Source organism: Dermacentor variabilis, chromosome 4 (assembly GCF_050947875.1).
Source record: "Dermacentor variabilis isolate Ectoservices chromosome 4, ASM5094787v1, whole genome shotgun sequence".
NCBI lineage: Eukaryota > Metazoa > Arthropoda > Arachnida > Ixodida > Ixodidae > Dermacentor > Dermacentor variabilis.
The window spans coordinates 84,750,590-84,776,257 of NC_134571.1; the positions used below are offsets into that span (position 1 = coordinate 84,750,590).

General features: G+C 46.5%; 1 protein-coding gene across 2 annotated transcripts in view; it reads right to left on the reverse strand.

The window, feature by feature from the left end:
* Gycbeta100B (guanylate cyclase soluble subunit beta-1-like) overlaps positions 1–23,820 on the reverse strand; it is a 45,479-nt gene extending 21,659 nt beyond the window's left edge. The window contains exons 1-2 of one of the 2 annotated variants that reach the window (XM_075689643.1): positions 23,548–23,820; positions 4,813–4,886 (exon numbers count right to left, since the gene is read on the reverse strand). In XM_075689643.1, coding sequence (XP_075545758.1) covers positions 4,813–4,886; positions 23,548–23,550 — 77 coding nt within the window. In that variant the 5' untranslated portion in view covers positions 23,551–23,820. The remainder of the gene's footprint in view (positions 1–4,812; positions 4,887–23,547) is intronic. The other variant, XM_075689644.1, reaches the window with a different exon arrangement.
* Between the last annotated feature and the right edge of the window lie 1,848 nt (positions 23,821–25,668).

Genomic DNA, 25,668 nt, shown 5'->3' on the forward strand with positions numbered 1-25,668 from the left:
TACTCTCTGACGGGTGTAAATAAAGTGCTATCTCTCTCTCTCTCTAACGAAACATCGTTTTCTTCATTGAAGCACAAAAGCAACTGGACCACCTCCGCAAAGTTGGGGAATTATTATCCCGAAACTGGTGTCATCCTGAGAATTATTTCTAAAAGTAACGTCCGCCTCATCGAGCACACCAGCTCATGGACTAGAATTGTGTCTGCCACAGGCAAAAAAAAAAAAAAATGTTTTTGAAAGTGCAGTGATTATGGAACTATGTTGGCGCTTAAATACGTTTGGTCTAATGTACTACAACACTGGGACAGCCCGTACAAGCAAAAAAAAAAAGCAATAAAACGACGAATAGTACTTTTGCCATTAAAAAATCTTCAATTTGGTTGATTCTTGTCAGAATTCGGGACTTTTTCTGAGGGAAGTTGTCAGTAAGGACCTTTACTAATAAAGGCTAAATTTTGTGGCTGTAGTAGGTGAAGTGTTGACGCGTTAGGCAGTGAAGTTCCTTTCTATATTACGTTTCTTGCAGAACCATGTCTGGCGTACTTCAAACCTAGAAAGCACACCACATGACAAAAATTAATTCTAGGCAGAAATGTCCTCGGAAATTATACTCCGAGAGAAGAAGCAAATAGAAATGATGTTTTTTTTAAACAAACTCGGAGACAGTTGAGCGACATGTATGAGACCCTTGGCGTGGAATCAAGAATATCAAGGCTTATTTTTAACGTCAAGCCTGACGTCCCTATGGGAGAAAATATATCATATACATATTGAGAGTGTCTAGAGACCCGTATATTCAGTCAATCGATCTCGTAGACGTATAATCTGAAGGGGGGTGGGAGGAGGCGTTGAAGGGTGGCTACGGAGGTCACTTGCCCCCTCCCCTGTGAAAAGTGAGGGAGGGGCACGAAGTATGCCGTTTGACCCCATCACCCCTTTCCACTTTTCAAAGCGCACTGTCGTCCTGCACACTGTCAAATAAAATAAAACAGCCGAGGCCAGTAACGGCTTCTTCTTTTTCTCTTTTTTTTTTATTGCGCATTCCCTGCTTCTGTGCAGAGGATTGTTCTCGCGCTTCGCAGCGACATCACTTGCGCTTTACGTAGAAAGGATGATGGTACATTGGTCTATTAGGCGAAATTGTGAGAGAGAGAAAAGAAAAAGCTTATTTTTTTACTCCAACGTCCGGTGCTTCCGAAATTGTGAGTTCCTTGTTGCCGCCTAGCCGTCTTGGAGAACATAAAATGCAAAGACACGTTGCTATTTCTAATCTAAGGCCACAGGAACAGGTACGAATAAATCACAATTTACCGGTCCTTTGTAGTGGTCCAACCATGCATGATTGATAAACAGACATGTTAATTATAAAATTAGCTGTCACTGATGCATCTTCAGCCTCTTTCTTTCAATTCAATGGCAACTCGCAGTGCTTCGAGATTATATATACGTATATACAGTTCATTTCATGTCCAACAACAGCTAATTACGCCTATGCTTTCCTTGCTTTCATTGCCTGTTAACTTTTGCGGTCGTGATTTATAAAATATAGAGCCCTGTTTCTCTTCTCCTCGTTCACTCGTAGCGAGGGTCTCGAATCTGTTGACACAATTATAGGTAGCATACGAGGGTTTATTAGCGAAGTACCTGCTCTTCTAAGTTCACGTGTTATGTGACGCCATAGGGCAAAAAAAAAAAAAAAGATAGGCGACCCTAATCTTTGACTTAGGTGTCTCTTAGTGTCACTCGCACCTCGGCGTTGGTCTCAAGTTAACTTTAGGCGAACGCAACCCACGAACCGAACACGGAGGCAACTGTTTTCCATTAATTAGCCGGTTAAATATGATGCCGCCTTCTTGTGTGCGACGTCATTAGTGACGTCATTACTTCCGCTTTCTAATTCCAGATTTCCAGGAATTTCGCCAAGGTCCTGCTCACGTGGCGGGTATCTAAAGTCTACGATTATGCGCTTTGGTTTGTGGTAATCAGTGATTTTAATTAATTCTAATTATTCCAGACGCTTCAGTAACTCAACTTGTAACTAAACCTATGCTATCATATCTGTAATGAAACCCATGAATTTTGTACTTTACTATATTTTTCTTTTTTTTGAGTTTATATTTATATTTATTGAGTTTAGTCCCCGGTCGTCTAAGTGCATTTCTAATTAATTATAATTATTCCAGACACTTCAGTGACTCAACTTGTAACTAAACTCATGCTCTGATGCCATATATCTATAAAGAAACCGGCGAATTTTCTACTGTGCTACTTTTCTTTCCTCATTTATTTTGATTTTCCTCCCCGGGCGTCTCAAGAGGTGAACCAGAAGTGCTGCGCAAGATACAAGACTGTCACTCAATGCTCGTGCCACTAAAAAGTATGTTCTACACCTGCCCACCATGACCTTGAGGGGCGCTGGCTAATACTCCCAGGGTTCGGTCTAGTAAACATAGAAACCCAATATAGTGGGCGGATTGATGGCCGCCGCCGTAGCACAATTGGCAGCGCCACGCACGCGTAATTCGGAGGTTGTGGGTTCATCTCCCACCGGCGACAAGTCATCGCTTCTTCACTTTCATTTTCCCCTCTCCTCATTATTTTCTACGTTTAATTTTCAACCGCCTCGTGACCACAGTTAATTATCCCAACACTTTCCTTGGCTTCATTGCCTGTTCGCTTTTATGATCGTTAATACACGCACACCCATATTTTATATATATATATATATATATATATATATATATATATATATATATATATATATATATATATAACATACATTGCAGCACGGCGTCCGCGTCCCCATTGGAACGGTTTTAGAACGTAAAACCCCGACATACATGTTCGAAGCGGCTATGCAGCTTATAAATGCTGCCTTCTGACAGTATATAACATAGTAGCTAACTACGTATGTTTTTGCAAATATTGCAGATTACGAACAGGAACGCTGTTCGAGCAATCGGCTCTCAGTGCGTTAGAAATCGTTTATGGCTGAGTATACACAGCCTTACAATACGAGCACTAAAGACTGAATGCTGACCAGTATTTCCGAAGCCGTATTATTCAGGCAAGACCCACTTGCTATGAGTGCAAGAATATTTACGCTGCCAAAACATTTTGTTTGCATGTTACCGAGCGGTAGTGAGCAACAAATAACCTTTGCATGGTAGCTAACGCCGGTCTATCCTAGAATGTCTGGCTTTTCTGGGTGCATTGAAATTGATAACCTTTATTGGCGTGCGACGTTAAGATATGCTCTTGCATCGTAGTGTGAAATGGTGTAGTTAGTGGCTAGTCTGACTCCTTTTGCTGTCGCTTTCAGATTTACATTATGAACGAGAGAGAGATAATATTTAATGGCAGAAAGGTGGAGAGGTCTGCCTGAGTGAAGTGCCTCTGGCCTGCTACTCCACGCCGCGGAAGGGGTCTGGGGAATAATAGAGATAGGATGTGAAGAGGAAGGAGGGTGGTGGTATGGTGAATTACATTATACAGATTTACATCACAGTACGACAAGAAGTCGAGCTCTCTCTGCTCATATCGATACGACTAATTTGTTCTACTCTGCCGGAGCGCCAGGAACACACGAATAGAGGTTAGCTTGTAAGTAGTTGAAAGTTGGACGCCGAACATAAGAATTAGAAATAAAAAGAGGTTTCGGCTTCCGCATGGGAGCCTTGCACACAGTATCCTCACCAGACGGGTTTCCGTCAAACTCTTGATTTTGTTTCCGGCTTGACCTTGCACTTACTGCTAATTGGTATGCTCTTCAAAGCATTATTGATTTGGGGTAGATCCTGTAACAGGTTGATTGGCTGATCCATTATTGAGGAGGATGCTGCAACGACTGATCGATGGCTAAGAATAGAGCACTACAGGTACCTGAGGAGAGTTTATTTTGATCACTGAACTGTTTTGATAACGGCGGTCTTTTAGATTACCAGCAAGTCTTCCGAAGAACTCCCGAAAAAAAGCATATCAATGGGTGAAGCAACCATCAAAAGGACACGACAAGAGAGGTATTGGCAAAGGAAAAAGAAAGAGAGACGTATTATAAATATACTTGCATATAGGCATACTCAGTCGGCCTTGTAGTCCTATATCTAACGCAATGGCTGCCGAGGCAAGTGCTCATTCATCATTGGGGCATACGAGAATAGCAACGTTAACGCATTCTTGTTTTTACGTATGCACCTCCCGAAGGTAGCGAAGCCGCACAGGCATGAAATGCGAGGGCGATCTCGTGTACGTGAACTTGAACGTCGAACAAAGGGCGTGAATGACGCCCATCGCGAGGCCACAAACAAAGCAACACAAACCGTTGCATCACGCGTTCGAACCGGCCATTGTTCGGCTTACGGCAGTTTGTTTTAAGACCGCGCAATATCGACCCCCGGTGAATACTGTATATACGGGTCAATGCGTAGCCCCGTAACGAGAAAATCATTACTCTCACTCCTACGGAGAACAAGCGGCTGTGCCATGCAAGGCAGCGTTGGAAGACGAACCGACGTGCTCTTGCTCGTCCCTTTGTTCAACCGCGGGCGGATTCGTCCCAGGATCGATGGCACCGCCATGCGTGCCCGCAAGTGTTTTCGGCCAAACACATTCGCTCTACTGAGTACCTGTCAGCTTCCACTTAGCGGTTCAAGGTCGCGTCGGTGCCCGTGCAAGTGGGTTCCATTAGCGGCCCTGCTTCATAGAGTGTTGCGGGGTCACTGGGCGGTACCCGCGAAAGTACACGGCGCTGGTAGGGCGGGCAATAGGTGGTGCAGTTCGGCCCTCTGCAGAGTGACAGGCCGCGCTACTCACTTGATCTGTTCCCATGTTTCGGCGCCAAACTTTCTCAGGACCAGCAGCTCCAAGGCGTGGTTCACGAACCCGTACTGCGCACAGAAGGAGAACAGAAAACAAGCGTTCTTTGTATGCCGTCCCGGCCACTGCGCAGTCGCAGTACCACCATCATCAAACGATCGGAGTGCGCTGTGCATTATATGCGTTCTTGTGAGGGTCAATTGTGTTATCGTCTGGTTTAGGCGGCCCCAGAAAGGGACCGCCTTAAGATTGCCGTCTGTTGTTTAGCTGTGTCCGATTGAGAGGCACGTGCGGTAGCAATTAGTGACAGGGAAGTGGGCAAGGCCGGACTGGTCACGGCTACGACTGTTTCTGACAGGAGGGGAAAATGCAGAGAAAGTGGTATAGACCAAGTAATAGTCAACTTGCAAATATCCATCGGTATACTTGGTCAGCACAGGTAACAGGCTCATGCACAGTGCGTTTGTGTGCAATCGCGCGACTATGCTGTTAGCTTGGCTGCGGTTATTGTCCGGCGTGCTAGGAGAAAATACCATTGCCGCTTGTGCCATTCCGTACGTTGGCACGAGTGTACATCTTAGGGACTTGCTGAAAGCGCATAGGCGAGCGCAACCATTTTGCCTGTAAGATTGACACCGGCCGTGGAAGACTGGTCGCGTATAGTCGTAGGTGCATTGGGTTTTTCCAAATTTTTAGTCACTCAGTGATACAGCTTAGGAATCTACTCATTTCTTGCGACTTCCAGAAAAGTGACAGCGAAATCTACTACTTTCTTTTTTAAAAAAATTCCCTACTGCATTTGCTGTTACGCTTTCAGTACATAACTGTCAACTTGCGATAAGCATTTACTGTGCACGAGCAACCAACGATATGTGCCTTATTGAAGATAATGTTTTCTTTGACGAGTTACTTCCACTTTTTCGTATCGGGTATGTACGTCTGTTTGTAACCTGTTTCTACCTCTCTCGTGGGCAGATCCTGGAGATAATGCAGCCTAAATATAAGTGTCACTGGTTATTTCAAAAAATAAATGTATAAATATATCATTAGGAGGCACGCCGTAGTGGAGGCTCCGGAATAATTTTGACCACCTGGGGTTATTTAACGTGCACCCAATGCACAGCAAAGGGACGTTTCTGCACTTCGCCCCCATCGAAATGCAGCCGCCGCGGCCGGGATTCGATCTCGCAACCTCGTGCTTAGCAGCGTAACGCCAAAGCCACTAAGCAACCACGGCGGGTCCACTGGGTATGTACCACTCGATATGTGTCAGTGGGTATGTGCCCCTAGGGTTAATGGCTATGTGCAACTGGGGTCAAGACACTGGCTATGAGTCACTGGGTATTTAACTAATTAAATTATGGGGTTTTACATGCCAAAACCACTTTCTGATTATGAGGCACGCCGTAGTGGGAGACTCCGGAAATTTGGACCACCTGGGGTTCTCTAACGTGAACCTAAATTTAAGTACACGAATGTTTTCGCATTTCGCCCCCACCGAAATGCGGCCGCGCCGAGGCCGGGATACGATCCCGCGACCTCGTGCTCAACAGCCCCTGGGTATGTGATGACTGTGATGGTGATGATGATGATGATTACAAATACGGAAGGCAATTTTCTTCAACTAGCTGACGTCGATAAAACGATGTCGATCCAGCGTGGCTCTCACAATATCACGTGGCTCATACAGGTGCTCTAACCCCCAACTCTCCTAGCAAGACATTGTCTTTCATTGACTTAGGCTAGACTTTCAATCACCTTCCAACTTTCTTTATATTATTATTTTTTTCGTGGGGGGAGAAGGGGTGGGGGATCTCAAGCATAGTCGGAAATACACTGAACACATCAGACTTCAAAGACCAGATGTCATCTGAGACCCTTCCAAAACTGGTTTGAAGGTTGGAACAAAGCGTCGTTTTAAAAGTTATGGCGTTCGAGATTCCCTGTACGCTGTGGGCTTTTTTAAGTCACACACAACGCCCACAAGTGGAGGCTATTGTATGATGGAGGGGGGGGGGGACGTTACTACTTCGCAGATGGTACACTGTAGAAATAACGACAACAACTGGATCTGCTCCGGTAAATACTTCATTTAAGTTACCTATTTTACCAGCACAAATAAATATAATGATTTCTACTGAGCAAAAATCTGCTACTATGATCTTGAAGCCATTGCAGCGCAAAGAAACACGGACAAAGAAGAGGACAGGACACCACGGGTTCTATGATTTCGTCTTTCATTTTTTATGCTTTGTAGCAAAAATGCGTGTATCTTCCAAGCCACGCACATAGCATAGCTAGTGCACTGAATTATTAGCGTATCTTAATCGTCTGTGAAGTAATAATCTTCTTTTTTTTCTGCGCGCATAATTCGTTCCCATGTCGTGCTTCAACACAAGCAGTGTCATCGCATGCATGACATATACATAGCAACTGCACTACGTAGCATGGTACCGACAGTAAGCTAGCGTGTCCGATAACGTCCCCACATTTAGTGTTAATGCAAGCATCTATATATACGTATATATAAGAAAACATTTTCCTCCACCGAATCCCACAGCGCACGGGATTCGCATAATTTAGTAATGTAAAGCGCAGCTTTCCCTACGACTCTAAACACCACACACTGTAGCTGTTAACGGAATAGCGCATGATGTGCAACGGTTTCTTGGACTTTCCTAACTTGTTGATATTTGGACTGCCTGTTCTTGACCCAGTGACTGCGTATGTGCCGCTGGATGGTATGTTCCACTCGGTCAGTCCTCCAGCACATCCGGGGAATTTCCCGATCCCAGAGCAACACACAATGTGTTACCAGCAATGACGACTCGGACAAAAAGCCGTTCGTAAAGTAAAGGTAATCTCCCATGTGTCGTGAATGGTATTTGCCATTGTAACAGAATGAGTATAGGACGTCTCAAAATGTAGGTCAACCTGATTTGGCGTTATCCAGCGAGCTTTTTGTTTGTTTGTTTGTTTGTTTGTTTGTTTGTTTGCTTGTTTGTTTGTTTGTTTTTACAGCTTAGCTGTTCAGGGTAGTTCCGCAACGGTTTTCGTGCGGTGGTGAAGGCAGGTGTGCGACGTTTGTGGTCGATACCAATTGTACGTGCAACGCAACGTGGATGCGGCGCCGCGAATTTGCTTTGAAACGAAATGATCAATGGTTATACATTATATGGCAGAAGGTTTTTAACATTTCGAAACTGTCATATTTCTTACTAACTCCCGTATTCAGAAATGCATCTTACGTTGAAGCCCACGCTTGAATTGATTTAAATGACGCCTGCCATGAACGCACCAATGGAAACGCAATAAGCGTCTTGGGCACGTTCACACGAGGCATCATTTATATCAAGTAAAGCATGGGCTTCAATTTCTGCATATGGCCGTAAGCATAAAGTTATTCGAGGAAACTGCCAAATGTCAGAGCGTTTATTGTTGAGGTAAATTTTAATGAAAACGGCACAACTAGTCAAGCAACTACGTGCATTGTTTGAATTCAGAGTGATGCGTACGGTTTTTTACGGGTATATCAGTTGTTTGAATTTGGTTGGTAAAGGGTTTGTAGAAGGCGGCTGCCCCACAATGAATTTAAAAAAAAATGTATGCAGAAAGCATCTTGTCGGCCACGCGAAATGCAATGAAGAGTTGCATCCCCCTTATATAACCCATTTGGTATTTTTCTGGAGGTCTACAAGAAGGCCGCAAGCGGCTCGTATGTGAACGATATAAAAGGTAATATGACGTGTAAATCCTTCGCGTGATATATTTAAGGGCTATATTGCAGAGTTCCAGCATAACATGACTGTTTAGGAGGAAGAAAATTGCTCCAAGAACGGTTGCATGAATGCCCACATGATATAGTGTCGCGCGGATTTAGACAGTGAGTTTATCCGTATTTGACGAACGCAGCGGACTGAAACTTCGACGCCAGCCGTCGACACGACCTTCTTTTATGTCGTGTGACATGACTTGCTTTGCGGAGGTGTGGTTTTTGTTTTTAGTGTGAAAGCATCATATGCCCCAATTACGCGAAAATCCGGCGTTGTATATAGTCCGCGGCGTGACCGAATGATGGTACCACAAATGGCCGAAGGCAAAGAGTGAAACCCCACGAAAAATACTCGAATTGACGTCAAGTTTCTCAGAAAGGTTCCCGAAAACAAACCAAACTTAATGCTTTTGAAGAGACTAGCAGGTAAATTTCGGTCTGTGTGGGAATCGATCCCGCGCCTCGGGGGTGCGAGACGAGCCCCCAAAACCACCTAGAAAAAATAAATTTTCTAGGTGGCTTTGGACGAGCACGCTTCCCGGACGCCACGGCGGCGCCACGATTGTGGTTGACTAAATGTGTGCCTAGTGCGTGCGTCATTGGACACGCGACGGCGCAGCCAATGGGGAAGAGGTGGCGCCACGTCATGAGTGTATAAAATGAGTGTATAAAATAAAAAAAATGCATTAATGTCCAATTGAATGCCGCCTAGCGGTCGTTCCAGTCATGAACTCCTCGTGTGCAAGCGAGCGCGTTGAGACGCTTGGTGCGTTTTCATTCAGCCTTAGCGAGGCGCAGTTAAAACGCAGGCGGGTGCTTGCGCGGACAAGGAACGCGCAGAGAAAAAGGCTGGCTCTCCCGTAATCGAGAGTAGGTGTAAGCATGAAATGGCTACCGGCAAAGCAGATTGGTTGGAGATGATACTATAGCCGCAATGTTAAATTGGGTGTAGCGCACGTTCGCAACGGCACACCCCACCACCTCACACCGCATCACGCCATACTGTGCAATGGTTCATATGGACGCGATAGGTTACTCTCACAGACAGAACCTCTTTGCAAGTCTCGTCTCGGTCAAAAAGGCATGCGCGGTGCGCCGGACGCTACCGGCTTGGACGCTACCGGCGCTGCCGGCGCGCCGGACGCACCGCGGAACTCACGGACCGCTGGCGTTGAAAAAGAGCACAGGTAACTCTGTCTCAGCGCCAAAAGATGACAATCAAGTGTGTTGTGCCCTTTATCTGCCTTTTGAACGTCGCTATCGGAAATAGCAAATAACGCTTCAGCGTACTAGGAGTTACAGCTTGAGTGATATTGTAAACAAAAATTTCGAAGAACTCGGAAGCAATATTTTTTGTAACTTCTTTGGGAAGTAACTAGCATATGTAACGCTATCCTGACTGGTTGCCCTGATCTTCTCGTTTGAGTGCCCGGATAACGGCTCTGTCTTTCGCTCAAGGTCACTTGAAGGTCACCGAGAACGGGACGTAAAAGCCCTTCATGCTTAAACATTTCACCACAGCGGCTATAATGCTATCGCATTCCGACACGTATAGCAGTCTTAAATGTCTCTGCCGAATTTTATTTCCACATCGGAAAAAAAAAGCTCAGTGCCATGCACACATTTAAGAACGGCTCTTATGAACAGCGGGTCACTGTTCGCGGTCGCCATCCCCTCGGTTCGGTGCCGTGCTATATAGCGTGATCGTGACGTGAAGCATCTCCGACGCGGACAAGAAAGTAGTCACGAGCGGCACTGTAGGCGAAGCGATGGTCGCGGCTCCTGGCGGATGCAGGGTGCCTATCTGAGGTATGTAGAATCACGGTAAATCTGGAGCGCGCGCGTCTGGCTTCTACAGACAAGCGCTCCAGATCTGATTTGGTGGAACCAAGGAGGTTTGGTAGAACACAGTCCGAGAAGTTCAAGCGCCACGCTGCACCTTACTCTCGCGCTGTCAATGCTTTGTCCTTCATGCAAAACTGCCACTCTTTTTTTAAAGCAGGTTGGTTGCTTTCCATACCGTTACGTAGCCCGTCTTCGCGGACGGGGGTCGTGTGGTCGGACTTTCATCGCCAACACAAACGCGCCGATGCTAAAGGCGACCTTGTCAATGGCGGGTGCTCTCGCGAAACCGAGTTGCGGGGCACGTTCTGCGTCGAACGCCGCGCCTCTGTCGCGCATTAGGAATGTCAAAGTGGAAAAAATGTGCGCGTTAGAAACCGGTGTGTGTGTGTGTGTGTGTGTGTGTGTGTGTGTGTGTGTGTGTGTGTGTGTGTGTGTGTGTGTGTGTGTGTGTGTGTGTGTGTGTGTGTGTGTGTGTGTGTGTGTGCGTGCGTGCGCGTGCGTGCGTGCGTGCGTGCGTGCGTGCGTGCGCGTGCGTGCGTGCGTGCGTGCGTGCGTGCGCGTGTGTGTGTGTGTGCGTGTGTGTGTGTGTGTGTGTGTGTGTGTGTGTGTGTGTGTGTGTGTGTGTGTGTGTGTGTGTGTGTGTGTGTGTTTGAGCGCGCGCCTGTGATAGCACAGTAATAGCACAGTCGCCTGTGATAGCACAGTAATAATTAGTCGACTGTCAGAGCCGTCTGCTGGCCGGTAATAAATAAAACAACGCTCTATAAATGCCGCCGACTGCCTGTATACTTCTGAGGTTTGTGTTGGTCAAGCACCTAAGGGTTTCGCCAGTGAAGCCCTTTGAAAACTTCTGACATGAACTCTTTCTGAAGCACGTCACTATGGCTTCATACTTCGTCAAGTGTTTCTTTTTTGCTTCTACCACACGCCGGAGCAGAGAAGCAACCGGCGCCTCTAAGAAGCATCGAACATCTTACATGCAGGGGAGGTATTCTGTCAGCGTCCACCTACTATGGACATGTCCGTTTCGTCTGCTGCCGATGCGCTGATTGGCTGGGGGCGCCTGTTTCCTTCTGACGCATACCCCAGTTGAGCCAATCAGAACTTCAGCAGCAGATGAAATGGACATGTCCACTAGGTGGACGCTTACGGAATACGCCCCCAGTTAAAAACATTTATACCGAATTGCTTGGGACCTCCAAACCCTCCGTTATACACCTAGGTCCCTTCATTGTAAAGATTGCGCACCGTACCGCTCACAATAGAGTAGGCTAGCTAGACACGTTAACCCAAAGAAAACCGTTATTACCGTGAATCAAGAGAGACTTAGCGAAACAAGTCGCTATTTCTTGCGCACACTTTGTCTGGCTGAATGTGCGAGTGTAGCTGATCTCATAGCCACGGAACGTGGGAGTGACGCCAGGTAAAATTGAAGTTTGTCGAATGCAGCTGCGCCTTAACCTTGTCGTATAAATTCTGCATCTGTTTGCAGCCTCTTTATCCCTGTTGCCTTCGTTGATACTCACAGTTGTTCCGCCCTAGATGGCTTTCAAGACGTCTTAGGTCGTCAGCTGCGATAGCAACATCACGTCTTCGTCAACTGCGACTTATACGCCAGCCGCCGCACCCACCGGTGGGTTACAACGAGGAGCGTTCGAGTCGACCGATTCCTGAAGCTGTACAGCAGGACGGTAACACTCGCTGACATCAGCACGCTCGTCGAGTACGTCGCTGGCGCTGCCACATAGGACTAGCGCAGGGCGCAGCTAAGTGGCGTCTGCGGAGGGTAAAGCAGCACCTCCACCGTCGGGGCACGTAAATTTCTTCGTTATATAGGCGAATTCGTTGTAGTGGCCTTTGTTATAGAGGCGTTCACATTACACCTTAGGAATTTGGCCCACACATATTCAATCCTTCGTTACACAGGTCATTTCGTTGTATATAGGCCTTCGTTGTGTACAGGCGTTCGTTGTAAAGGCGTACGACTAGCTGTACATCGAATAAAAAGGAAACAATGCTTTTCCGACAGTTGCTGACTTATTTTATTCACACGGTTGGCCATAGGGCACATTATCGTTAGTATTGTTATTATTAAGGTTCAGTTATATTAAGTATGGATGGCAGCGGTGGCATAGAGGTAGAACACCCGCCTCGCGTGCAAAAGGTCCGTGGTTCGACTCCCGGTGCCGCGCAATTTTCCACCGGATTAAAAAAAAAATCCGCGTGTTGCTAAAATTGCATAAACAGGCCTGGAGTGTGGCCTGATCCCGATGACCAGAACCGGTGACGCACTCCCCACCAGAGCAGGATTGGCCACCTTGGTGTAGTACTTGGCCACAACCTCCTATATGAACACAACAATCAAACCGCGGCCCTCAGTCCCCAGCAGCTGCGAAGCAACTGACCACGGCGGCGGTCAGACCTGCGACGCAGCAGAGGGTGCTAAGAATCCCTGGCTCCGGACAGGCCGCCATTGGAATATGAACCTGGCAACGCTGAACGCTAGAGCGTTATCTAGTGAGGCGAGTCTAGCAGTACTATTGGAGGAATTAGAGGGCAGTAAATGGGATATAATAGGGCTCAGTGAAGTTAGGAGGCCAAAAGAAGCATATACAGTGCTAAAAAGCGGGCACGTCCTGTGCTACCGGGGCTTAGCGGAGAGACGAGAACTAGGAGTCGGATTCCTGATTAATAAGAATATAGCTGGTAACGTACAGGAATTCTATAGCGTTAACGAGAGGGTGGCAGGTCTTGCTGTGAAACTTAATAAGAGGTACACAATGAAGATTGTACAGGTCTACGCCCCTACATCCAGACATGATGACCGGGAAGTCGAAAGCTTCTATGAAGACGTGGAAGCGGCGATGGGTAGAGTGAAAACAAAATACACTATACTGATGGACGACTTTAATGCCAAGGTAGGCAAGAAGCAGGTTGGAGACAAGGCAGTGGGGGAATATGGCATAGGCACTAGGAATAACAGGGGAGAGTTATTAGTAGAGATTGCGGAACAGAATAATATGCGGATAATGAATACCTACTTCCGCAAGCGGGATGGCCGAAAGTGGACGTGGAGGAGCCCGCACGGCGAGACTAGAAATGCAAAGGGGGAAGGAAGGCAGCTGGGGAGGACCAGGTAACAGCAGATTTGTTGAAGGATGGTGGGCAGATTGTTCTAGAGAAACTGGCCACCCTGTATACGCAATGCCTCATAACCTCGAGCTTACCGGAATCTTGGAAGAACGCTAACATAATCCTAATCCATAAGAAAGGGGACGCCAAAGACTTGAAAAATTATAGACCGATCAGCTTACTGTCCGTTGCCTACAAAGTATATACTAAGGTAATTGCAAATAGAATCAAGAACACCTTAGACTTCCGTCAACCAAAGGACCAGGCAGGATTCCGTAAAGGCTACTCAACAATAGACCATATTCACACTATCAATCAGGTGATAGAGAAATGTGCGGAATATAACCAACCCTTATATATAGCTTTCATTGATTACGAGAAAGCGTTTGATTCAGTCGAAACCTCAGCAGTCATGGAGGCATTACGGAATCAGGGTGTAGATGAGCCATATGTAAAGATACTGGAAGATATCTATAGCGGCTCCACAGCCACCGTAGTCCTCCACAAAGAAAGCAACAAAATCCCAATAAAGAAAGGCGTCAGGCAGGGAGATACGATCTCTCCAATGCTAATCACAGCGTGTTTACAGCAGGTATTCAGAGACATGGATTGGGAAGAATTGGGGATAAGAGTTAATGGAGAATACCTTAGTAACTTGTGATTCGCTGATGATATTGCCTTGCTTAGTAACTCAGGGGACCAACTGCAATGCATGCTCACTGACCTGGAGAGGCAAAGCCGGAGGGTGGGTCTAAAAATTAATCTGCAGAAAACTAGAGTAATGTTTAACAGTCTCGGAAGAGAACAGCAGTTTACGATAGGTAGTGAGGCACTGGAAGTGGTAAGGGAATACATCTACTTAGGACAGGTAGTGACTGCGGATCCGGATCATGAGACTGAAATAATCGGAAGAATAAGAATGGGCTGGAGTGCGTTTCGCAGGCATTCTCAGATCATGAACAGCAGGTTGCCATTATCCCTCAAGAGGAAAGTTTATAACAGCTGTATCTTACCAGTACTCACGTACGGGGCAGAAACCTGGAGGCATACGAAAAGGGTTCTACTTAAATTGAGGACGACGCAACGAGCTATGGAAAGAAGAATGATAGGTGTAACGTTAAGGGATAAGAAAAGAGCAGATTGGTTGAGGGAACAAACGCGAGTTAATGATATCTTAGTTGAAATCAAGAAAAAGAAATGGGGTATGGGCAGGACACGTAATGAGGAGGGAAGATAACCGATGGTCATTAAGAGTTACGGAATGGATTCCAAGGGAAGGGAAGCGTAGCAGAGGGCGGCAGAAAGTTAGGTGGGCGGATGAGATTAAGAAGTTTGCAGGGACAACATGGCCACAATTAGTACATGACCGGGGTAGTTGGAGAAGTATGGGAGAGGCCTTTGCCCTGCAGTGGGCGTAACCAGGCTGATGATGATATTAAGTATTGCTTAGGTGTTTCTATATTTGACACAATGGTCTTGTATTACACCCCCCCCCCCCTTATGTAATGACCTTCAGGGCCTTTATAGTACATAAATAAATAAATAAATAAATAAATAAATAAATAAATAAATAAAGGGCCTCGAGCGGCCAGTCGCGCGGCAATTTTGCGTGCATTTGCGTGCATATTTCACGCTCGGAAAAACACTTTTATGTAGCACCTATTGAGCAACAGAAAGCCGTATCGGGAGTTTTTCATGTTTCTCTACAATTTTCTCATCGACACTTTTCATCTAACTATATAATTTAAGAAATTGATTAATTAATTAGGACTAGCTATATAAGCAGGTAGAATGCAAAAAATAATCTGAGTATCACCAAGTGACAGCAAACAACATTACCTTGGATCTGTCCAGCTACGTGGTATTTGCATGCTTTTAAAACTCTGGCTAAATTTAGCTGGGACACCCTGTATATACGGCATTTTTTTTTATGTACGGGAATAATATATACGAAATAAATGCGTGGATTTTTCGCTCACGGGCAAGCCGGCGCCGGATGCCGATGCCGGATTTTCTGCCACACGGGCCCCCCATCAACGCTCCTGCGTTAAAATCCATCGGCGTGCGCAAAGCAACTGAACTAACCGAACACCGTTGCTCCTATCGTGAAGCCCACTCTTTTATTTTTCTTTAACAGCTTGGCCCGCGTTGGGGGGCCACACGGTAGTTGTTTCCCTTGGGGCGCAGTAAAGGTATACACTGCGTTTTCAGACGCGGTAACTAGTAGTAGATACTGCCTTTCACTTCGTTCGCGGAGCGGGTTCTCTCTCACCCTCTCGGGCTCCGGCCGCCTCCGCGAACAAGCGTGATCGCGTGCGCCTCGCGCGAGCCTCCACAGAGCGACGGGAAGCGGCCTCATCTCCGGAGGACCGCGGCGTCCGCCTCGTCAGCGCGGTCGATCGGTGCCGCGCTGCTGCGGTCCGTCCTTCTCCGGACTATGTTTATCCCCGGCGGCCGAGAAGGTGCGCTTGCTCGCTTCCCCAAGTGCTCGCGTAGGCGCCGCGCTAATGAGATGCGCACGCGCGAGAATGTGCCGCGTGCGTGCGTGCGTGCGTGCGTGCGTGCGTGCGTGCGTGCGTGCTCGAGTGGACCGCGAGAAACGTACGCGCGAGAGAGCTGCGCTCGTGCGCCCGCCACATTTATGTAACGAACTCGGTGTCCTAAGGCAGCGTTTCTCAATTCTGCGGTCGGTGCACTCTCAGAAGCCCTCGATGTGACATTGCAGTTCGAAGCGACGCACGAGGCCCGCTCGACGATAGAGACGCGAACACGCGACCAGCTTCGCGTGTGGAAAAAGTGAGCTTATGCAGGTATCTGGCGAGACGACAACGATTACTTATATCGGTGTTCTTGCTCGCTTGCTTAATTTATTTGCGTATCCCTCTGGACACGAGCAACCTTTGGTATTGACTGTGCATATATGTATGAAAGGGGAAGAGGGTGAGCTGAACGGATTAGGAGTTTTAGAAACTGGGAGCTAAGTCAACTCATGCGTACATGCACAAGCAAGCTCTCGAATAATGTTTCTTGGATGTGCAGACCAGGTGGAGGGTGTTCTAGTTAAATTATTGTTCGCTCAAAATACAAAAAAAGAACGTAAGTAGCCTACAGTTGTACAGGCTGCAGTCAAGGAGGCAGTAATGTGTTTACTCAAACGATGGCTCTGCCCCGAGATAGCCGCGCATTCTCACCCAACCACATTTCAGCTTGTGGTCTCCAGACTGTTGCTCGCGACTGTATGCAACGCTGTATTGTAATGTATTGTATTGTATTGTTGTAAAGTGACGTCAGCGGCCATCAGACTGCCTTGCAAGCGCTGACGGCGCGTGCGTTTATTGTTTGATATCTTTCCCTTGTTCTCCCTTCCACCCCCCCTCTCCGTTTCGTATATATATATGCTCCGAAACAGAAGAATTCATGTTCCAACATTCGAACTGCGTGCTGTCGTATTCAGTAAGACACGCCCGTGTGTCGTAATGATGTAACAGGGTTGGACATATGAATTTAACTCCCAATGCCATGCAGAGCTTTGTGGAAATCAATATTTTTCAATGAACTGACGTCTTGCCAACGTTTATATCGGATATACAACATGTGGGATACTACTAAGATGGGAAAGAGCCTGCGCACAACTCTACAAGTGCACACTCTATAACTGCACATACGTAAAATGCATAACCAAACTAGCAAAAAGGCACTATGCAGTACGAAGCCACCTCCTCAACATCGGCACGGATCAAATACCAAAACAATGGGATATATATGAACTGCGGGTCATTTCAGCAGAAGTCGGGGTCAGCAGCCTCGGCTATGGCGCCGAGCGTTGTCGTCCTAAGTGCTCTTAAACGGTGAATCACATATCTGGTGCCTTCGCGTCGCGATGGCCCTGTGGTTATTGCGTTCAGTTGCTGAGAAGGAGGTAACGGATTTGATCCCAAGCCACAGTCACCACATTTCGCTAAAAGACGGAATGAAAAAAATTTAAACTGAAAAAAGCCCGTTTCTCGTACACTGTGGGATACCCATAATATACGACATTGTCTTTGTTATCCCGAAAGTATAGCATTCGAATATATATATATATATATATATATATATATATATATATATATATATATATATATATATATATATATATATATATATATATATAATGAACGCGAAGAAAAGGGGTTTACCGAGGTTCCCGATTTTAATTAATCATATCATAAGAAGCCAACAGACAAAGACACCAAGGACAACGCAGGTGAACTTACTAGTACTTACTAAATGAATTAAAGAAATGATAAATCAATGGAAATGAAACTGGATGAAAAAACAACTTGCCGGAGATGGGGAACAATTCCATGGTTTCGCATTACGCGTGCGATGCTCTACCAATTGAGCTATCGCGGCGCCGTATTCCCGTTCACTTTCTGGGGTATTTATGTCTTACTACTAGAAGTTCACTTTCTGGGGTATTTATGTCTTACTACTAGAACTAACCCTGGGAATGTTAGCCAGCGCCACCACTCACAAACCTTGGCGTATTATTACTCATTATCCCTATATTTAAGGTTCCAAAAGAACGCACAGCACACAAGAGAGGACAACGGGACCGATCCCAAATATAATTACGTGGGATCGTTCCCCACCTGCGGCAAGTTGTTTTTTCATCCACTTTCATTTCCGCTGTTTTATCATTTCATTAATTGAACGAGTAAGTACAAGTAATTTCAACTGTGTTGTCCTTGGTGTCTTTGTTTGTTGGCTTCTTATGATATATATGTATAAAATGTTCAGCACAATACGTTTAACTAAATATGTACCTCTAGCTTATTTAAGCGACATGTACTGGGACCGATATCCGTATCTCCACCGTTTCTAGGACAACTGTGAGAGCTCGACGCGCTGGAGAGGATGACGTTGACGATGACGACGAGTATACACTGGTGAGTAAGGTGAGGGATGGATATAATGCTCACAATACCATCTAATCGCTCGGGGGCGACTATGCCGGTCGCGCGGAACGTCGTAAATCACGCGCTTTTTCCAAATGATGACACTTGTAGCACACATTTTCAAAGTATCTGCCCCAAATATTCCGAGGCGATTCGTTGTTAAGATACATGTAATGTTAAATTAAATTAAATTATGAAGTTTTACGTGCCAAAACCACTTTCTGATTATGAGGCACGCCGTAGTGGAGGACTCCGGAAATTTTGACCCCCTGCGGTTCTTTAACGTGCACCTAAATCTAAGTACACGGGTGTTTTCGCATTTCGCCCCCATCGAAATGCGGCCGCCGTGGCCGGGATCACGTAATGTGTACGCAACTAATCGACAATGGCAGTTCTGCAATAGGCACCCGGTACGAACATTAAGGTATACCGAACGCATTGTATCAGCCGCTGATGACGACAACTCCAGACAGACTCAAACGAGTCATGAGTCTGCGGCAGCTATTGTTGTTGAACTAGCAAATAATACAACTCAAGCGGATGACACCGAGCGGTGATGCACAGTTATCACATGACAGGACGAGGGGCGCGAGACAAATGCTCACAGGGGTGCGCTTCTGCCAGTTAGATCAATTCCAAGATAAGTGGACAAGATAGGAAAAAAAAAGTGTGTGCGCTAACGAAGTCAGCGCGAGGGTGTGAGAAGGCCTCCCTGGTGAAAGGAGCAAGGATGCCATGTCGAAAACTTCAACCGGGACTATGCCACCGTTCCAAGGCGCTGCTGACGATGAATGTACACAAGCTTTCGAAGAAAAGCGAGATATCCGCCAACCACTGTCAAACTCCAATCTTTTGCCGGCAAATCAACAGAAAAAAAAAGAAACAAGAACTATTTCATTGTTTTCTGAGAATATTATTCAGAAACGTCGCTAACATCGCAGTGAAAGAAAGCAATATCATTGACGCTATGCATGCTGCCTACAAATGATGCACCAACATAGCGTTGTGCTACACACGTTGAAATCTTTACGTACCGGCTACTCCAAATACTGTTGCGGTGAGGGATACAACTGGGAAAAGGAAGATTAACAGAGATGGGTACTGGTGCGGAATCGCTTGAGCTATTTACTGCTGTCACTGATTTGCACTCACTTCGGTTAAACCTGCAAAGGAACTGCGCATTTCTTGAACTAGAAGCATGCAAGGGAGACGATGTGTGCCTTGTAGTACAACCTGCCACCACGAAGGGGCAGCAGCTTCAGCGTAAGTACAACCGCAGCAGGTAAGTCGTTAGACAATGCTGATAAACTAATAAAGAAAACCGATTCATAAAACTCGTATTTCGCCCAAGATAGCGACCGGGGCGTAGATATGGGGGCACGGCCGCAGTGGCAATAGACGATCCCAGAATGGCACTCATGCAAAATAAACGTTTGCCAACGCGGAGCATGGAATTTATGTGTTACCTGCTGCAACACCATCAAGTGCACCTCACTCAGCGAAGCAAGGTACTCGGTACGATGGCGAGCAGATATGCTATCTCGGCGCGCTTGCAATTCGCTGGAATTCCTCCTTGCTTGTCTGTTATCAATTCTTTCTTTATCCCTAATTGTTGATTGACGTGTGTACCTAGTTATCCAATCTTATGACTTTTCTTCATTATGTATCTTGCAAGCTGCGGTCAGGTACCGTGTATGGTACAGTCATTCATTCTTGAACAACCATTCAAGCTGCGAACCACCGCTTTTAAACCTCTAGACGTTGTTCTTGCGAACGCTAAAAAAAAATGAAGCTTACGTTTCATTTTAATGCAGCTAGCCTGTACTGCCTTCTGACTGCTTTAAATTGGAGTCACGCCGTGGTTGCTTAGTGGTTGTGGTGTCAGGCTGCTTAGCACGAGGTCGCGGGATCGAATCCCTGCCACGGCGGCGACATTTCCATGGGGGCGAAATGTGAAAACACCAGTGTACTTAGATTAAGGTGCACGTTAAAGAACCCCAGATGGTCGAAGTTTCCGGAGTCCCCCGCTACGGCGTGTCTCATAATCAGAAAGTGGTTTTGGTACGTGAAACCACATAATGAATTAATTAAATTGGAGTGACGCGTTCTGTACATGTAATTTCAGTAATACAGAATTCTTATTCAAGGTTAAATGTAGCGCATATGCTACGTAGTCAGTCGAACCTCTTTCATTAATTCATTCTATATATATGGTATGACAATTTTAACATATTCCGTTGAAGCAATTAACGCTGGCTACATGGCCTGAGGCTTCTTGGTCCACCTGTTGAACGCTTCGAGTCTCCACCTTTCGGTGAACCTTTAATCTGTTTTGGATTTCAACACACTTGGGAGAAACAGCCCTTCATCCCGCACTTTAGAGTTCCCGGTTCCACCTGTATACACTGCCGGCAGAAATTGAACTGAGAACGACAACGAACGCCTGTTACGCAAAATTACGTGGCAGTTCGACGCGTAATCTCTCTGTAACTGGTTTCTAAGCACGGAGTAGTCCTCGGTGCATGTTTTGAAGTCTGAATTAAGCCGGTGTTACAAACGTAGGTGAACATGGAAACGAAATAACCCGTTGTCGTAGTTTCGGAATTGTTCGCCTTTGAATATTTGATGGCAGTACACGTCTGTGAAGCGTATTCTTCCTTGTCCGTGTATGTGTGCGTGAGCGTGTACGCTTGTCACTTCTTCTCCTCGCATTTCCCCCCACCCAGTGTGTCGTTTCTCATCCTTAACGCCTGAGTATACATACGGATAATCTATCCGGCTCTGAAATTTGGAGCCCGTGTCTCTCATACACTGGCCGATGCCTCCATCTTTCTTTCAAATAAAGTTTCTCCTTCCTACAAATTTCACTACCCTCAAACACTATACATCACGCTGTACGCGCTAATGCCGCCTCTCACATCTGTCAATACTGTCACTTCTACACGCACAAGTATACGTCTTATTTTTAATGTTTCGTTGTTTTTCTTGTTATTCGTCGTCGTCACCAAGTTCACCACTATGAATTTACGTTTTAAGCACATTTGTCGAGGCGGCACATCTAGGCGAAACATTAAGAAGCAAGGACATGTTCGCGTAGCCCTTCGCACAACTAAAGCAATTCCGTTTTAAGCTGAAAACATCATTTATACTACAATTATTGAACGTGTCATGAAAAGACAACAAACAAGGACACCAAGGAAAACATAGGAGAAATGACTTGTACTTACTGATTAAATTAAAGAAATTATAAATTAATGGCAATGAAAGTGGATGAAGAAGCAACTTGCTGCAGGTGGGGAACGATCCCACGTCTTCGCATAACGCGTGCGACGCTAATGCGAAGGCGCGGGATCGAAGTCGTGGGATCATTCCCCACCTGCGGCAAGTTGTTTTTTCATCCACTTGCATTGTCATTAGTTTATCATTTCTTTAATTCAATTGGTAAGTACAATTTCCCCTATGTTTTCCTCGGTGTCTTTGCTTGTTGGATTCTCATGATATAATTATTAAGTATTGGGTCCCTCGGTTAACCCCCTTTCTTCTCGTTCATTATTAAACGTGGTTGCTTACGTACGCACAACAAAGACGACGAGCTACAGATATAGTATAAGGTATGTAGGTTTTATTCTTTTTCGGAAGAAGAAAAACGAACACATAAAGAAACAAGCCAGTAGTTCTAAATTGTGATGATTTATTGCGCAGTCATCTGGAAGTCCGGAAACTAAGCGCGCACTCTCCTGTCTTACGCGAAAGAGCACTGAACGTCTCAAATTTATTATCTTCTCTTTAAGTTTAAGTTATGCACTTCTTAAAGCAATATATTATTTTCCACATAAGTGAAACGGCATAGTCGGAGGCGTACTGCTTCTAACCTCTCCAGTTTGCAACCAGTTAACGCTACCCCTACTGCGAGAAATTATTATTCGTTGGCTGCAGCGCACATATATCCTCGTGCGCGCACATAAATTTCATTTTCACGATGCTCGAAAAGTGAAAGTCCTCTAGGCATCAAAATCGATATTGTTTCCTAGTTTTCTGACGGAGGACAGTTACGATTTCCTCGAATACGAATGTCGTTTCCTGGATTCCCTCATAGTCGGCACTGTTGTCCGCAACCCATATCGTCACCAACTTCAAACGGGCTCAACAAAACCGTCGCGTTATTTTGTGTCCATTTGAAGCGAAAACGTCGAGCGGGGAAATTTTCGTTACGACGTCAAGAAGGCGAAATTCGCCCACGCGCCACAGCGCAAGGTTTCATGTCGGCGTGCGAGCTCAAACCACGGAATCAATGCGTCCGTGAACATCTCCAACCGTGCATATAAATGCCGTGAGAGTGTGCCACCGTGTTCGTAGCTACCTACCGCTTGGGGCAGGTTTCAAGGCACTAACGAATATTTCTGAGTTTCATCGAAATCCACTCGGCTCATGGACATGTAATGACGGAATAGAGAATTCAACCAGCTGCGACGCATTACGTACATTCGCGCATATAATGTCCCTTTCGAGGAAGGCGGGATGGGTGGGAGCCTCGCTCTTAACTCTATGGGCTGCCAGGTTAAATGTTTCTCCCAGACGCCGCGTGAACTTCACGCGAGACATCGGGAAAGGATATACATAATATCGCGCCTATATTTTTACCTCCCTTAACGCTCGTGCTGAAATAAAAAGAAAGAAAAAAAGAACATCATCTCGACGCCTCCTGTCACTCAGAAGCGGCGCGAAAGGGGCACAGAGCCGAGCAGGATGACGAAACGAAAAGAAAGTACCAGTGCGGCTGTAGATGGAGCTCCGCGTTCGCTCGCTGCGCAGGCGGCTAAACAAAGCAACCTGCTGCGGTGCAAGTCGCTGGCTCCCCATAGCGCGCGCATCGGCACTATATACATGCACGAGGATGTAAACCACTTCCTCAGCAGTCTCAGACACCGATGATGGGGGTGGTTTTCGCCACACCGCCGCCGTGTTTCAACGAACGGCGCGAACACCCCGCGAGACGGTATATATATATATATATATATCTGCAGGCGGTTGCGGCGATCTCACCATGGCGATGTACGGCAGCCGAGTTGTCGCCGAGACGGTCCGGGGGTCGGGCAGTCGTTGGAGGCGACAGCGATGACGGCCGGTCTCGTTCGCCGGAGTGGCCGCAGGGGCTCCCCGAGCGCAGGGCGCCAGGAGATCGATCTCGTACGACGTAGGCCGCAGCGCCCCGGCCCGCGGCTGCGGGGCCGGGCCGAAACACCGGGTGCGCCTCGACAGGCGCCTGCGGGGCGGGTGCGCGATCTCGCGGCGGTAGACGCGTGCTTCTTGTTCGAGGTGCTGTTCTCGCGCCTGCGGCGTCCTTTCGCCCCCTCCCCCCCCCTCCTCATGTGCGACCGTGCCGCGTGGTACGGTGAGTGATCTGGGCACGGGTGCGAGCACGTGCGGCGGTGCCTGCGGTTTTCGCCTGGCCACCCTTAATAACCATGCGGCGCTTATCGTGTTCTCTTTCGCCGATCTAATCGTGGACAAACGTTTGCCTCTGCTCTTGTTCGTTGCTACCGAACTGCGTGGCACGTTTACCTGCATAGTGCCCTGCCATGGAACCGGCGAGTGGCAACACTTGGCTGCACTGAACTAATATTGCGCGTGCTTCTGGAGTTATGAAGGTGTAGCTTACATGTCGATGGAGTATCTGCTCTATATGCTCAGCAGAGGTGATGACTACGCGACAAAGTGAGAAGGCTGGAAAAATATCTATTGGGACTATAGAAATATAATCCCTTGGGACTATATACTTCTGCCACGACTTCGTCAGTATTTTTCCGATTTCATCTTTTACTCATCTATTGTTCCCCCTTTCCCGTTCCGCAAGTGTATAATAGCAAAGTGGGCGCGACCTTGGTGAACCGTCCTGCGTCCCCTTGTTATCTCTCTCCCTTCCTTAATTGGCATCGAAGACGTTTCGTCAGCTAAGGACATCTGCCAAAAGAACTAGCATCTATTATCAGTGAGGAACACGACAGTTATATATTCATTTTTGTGGCCTTTAAGTGTTAGAAGGATACTTTGACACTTCAAAAAAAAAAATTCTTAAATTACTCTGCTGTTTGTATCGATACGTGGTAACGTTTTCTTCCTTTCTCGAAAGGTCAAGTGGATCAGCCGGAAACATTTGGCTCCCGACGTCTTTATCTCGTTTCTTCAACTAAGCTTATGCATAAACACAGAAACGGGGTGACAGGATTAATTTGGGCCTCATGTAGGTGGGATGGTTCTCCCTTGAAGTTCACGTTGCAAACGTAGAATGCGGCGTACCCTACATCCATAGTTTGCAATCATATTTTTCAGAAGGGGAGAAATAAAAGACAGGCAAAAATACTTTCAACAGGCGACCGCATTTGCTGTCAGGGAGCCAAGGTAGAAGAATGGAGGTTAAAAAATTACTTGGAAGTAGGTGGCTCCCGGTTCCTCTTCTCTTTCTCGACTTTTTTCGATTTCCGAACGAAATAAGCGTGCTTCCTAGTTTTGGGTAAAAAAATGAAAGTTCAGAACCCTATTTATCTTTGAGCAAATAACTCAGGTTTTAGTATCTGAAACTTTTAGTACCGTCGTTAGAACGTCGGATTACATTCCTTTCAGTGGCTTGCATATTGTTACGGAGGTAAAAGAAGTAAGAAATATATTTACAGGATATTTACCATAACTGTAGCAGCCGACAAGATGGTAGACAGCGCACGATGTTCAGAGCGTCGTCTTCTTCGGACCAAGCTTAAAACGTCTTGTTCGTCAGCGTGTCGCAATATTGATACGAAAGCATTAAATGGCCCATTGAACGAAAAAGCCGGCGCCTGTCGTCTGGACAAGCGAGAAACGGCACCTAAATTCCCATTGGCTACGACGTCACGTCATGAGCACGCCTTTATCACATCACATCACATCACATCACATCACATCACTTTATTTTCCTTAAAGAACCCTTTTGAGGTGTTACATAAGGTGTGGGGGTTACAAGATGCAGGCGTTTACAGAAGTCGAAAATGTGAATGGGTAGGTTGTGGCAACGATATGGTGGGGAAGGCCGTTACAGTCAGTTGGCGTTCGTGAAAAAAATGAGTTCATGAAGGTTGTAGTACGGGCTCGTGGATGCAAAAATTGAAGAGGGTGACCGATGCGAGGGGATCT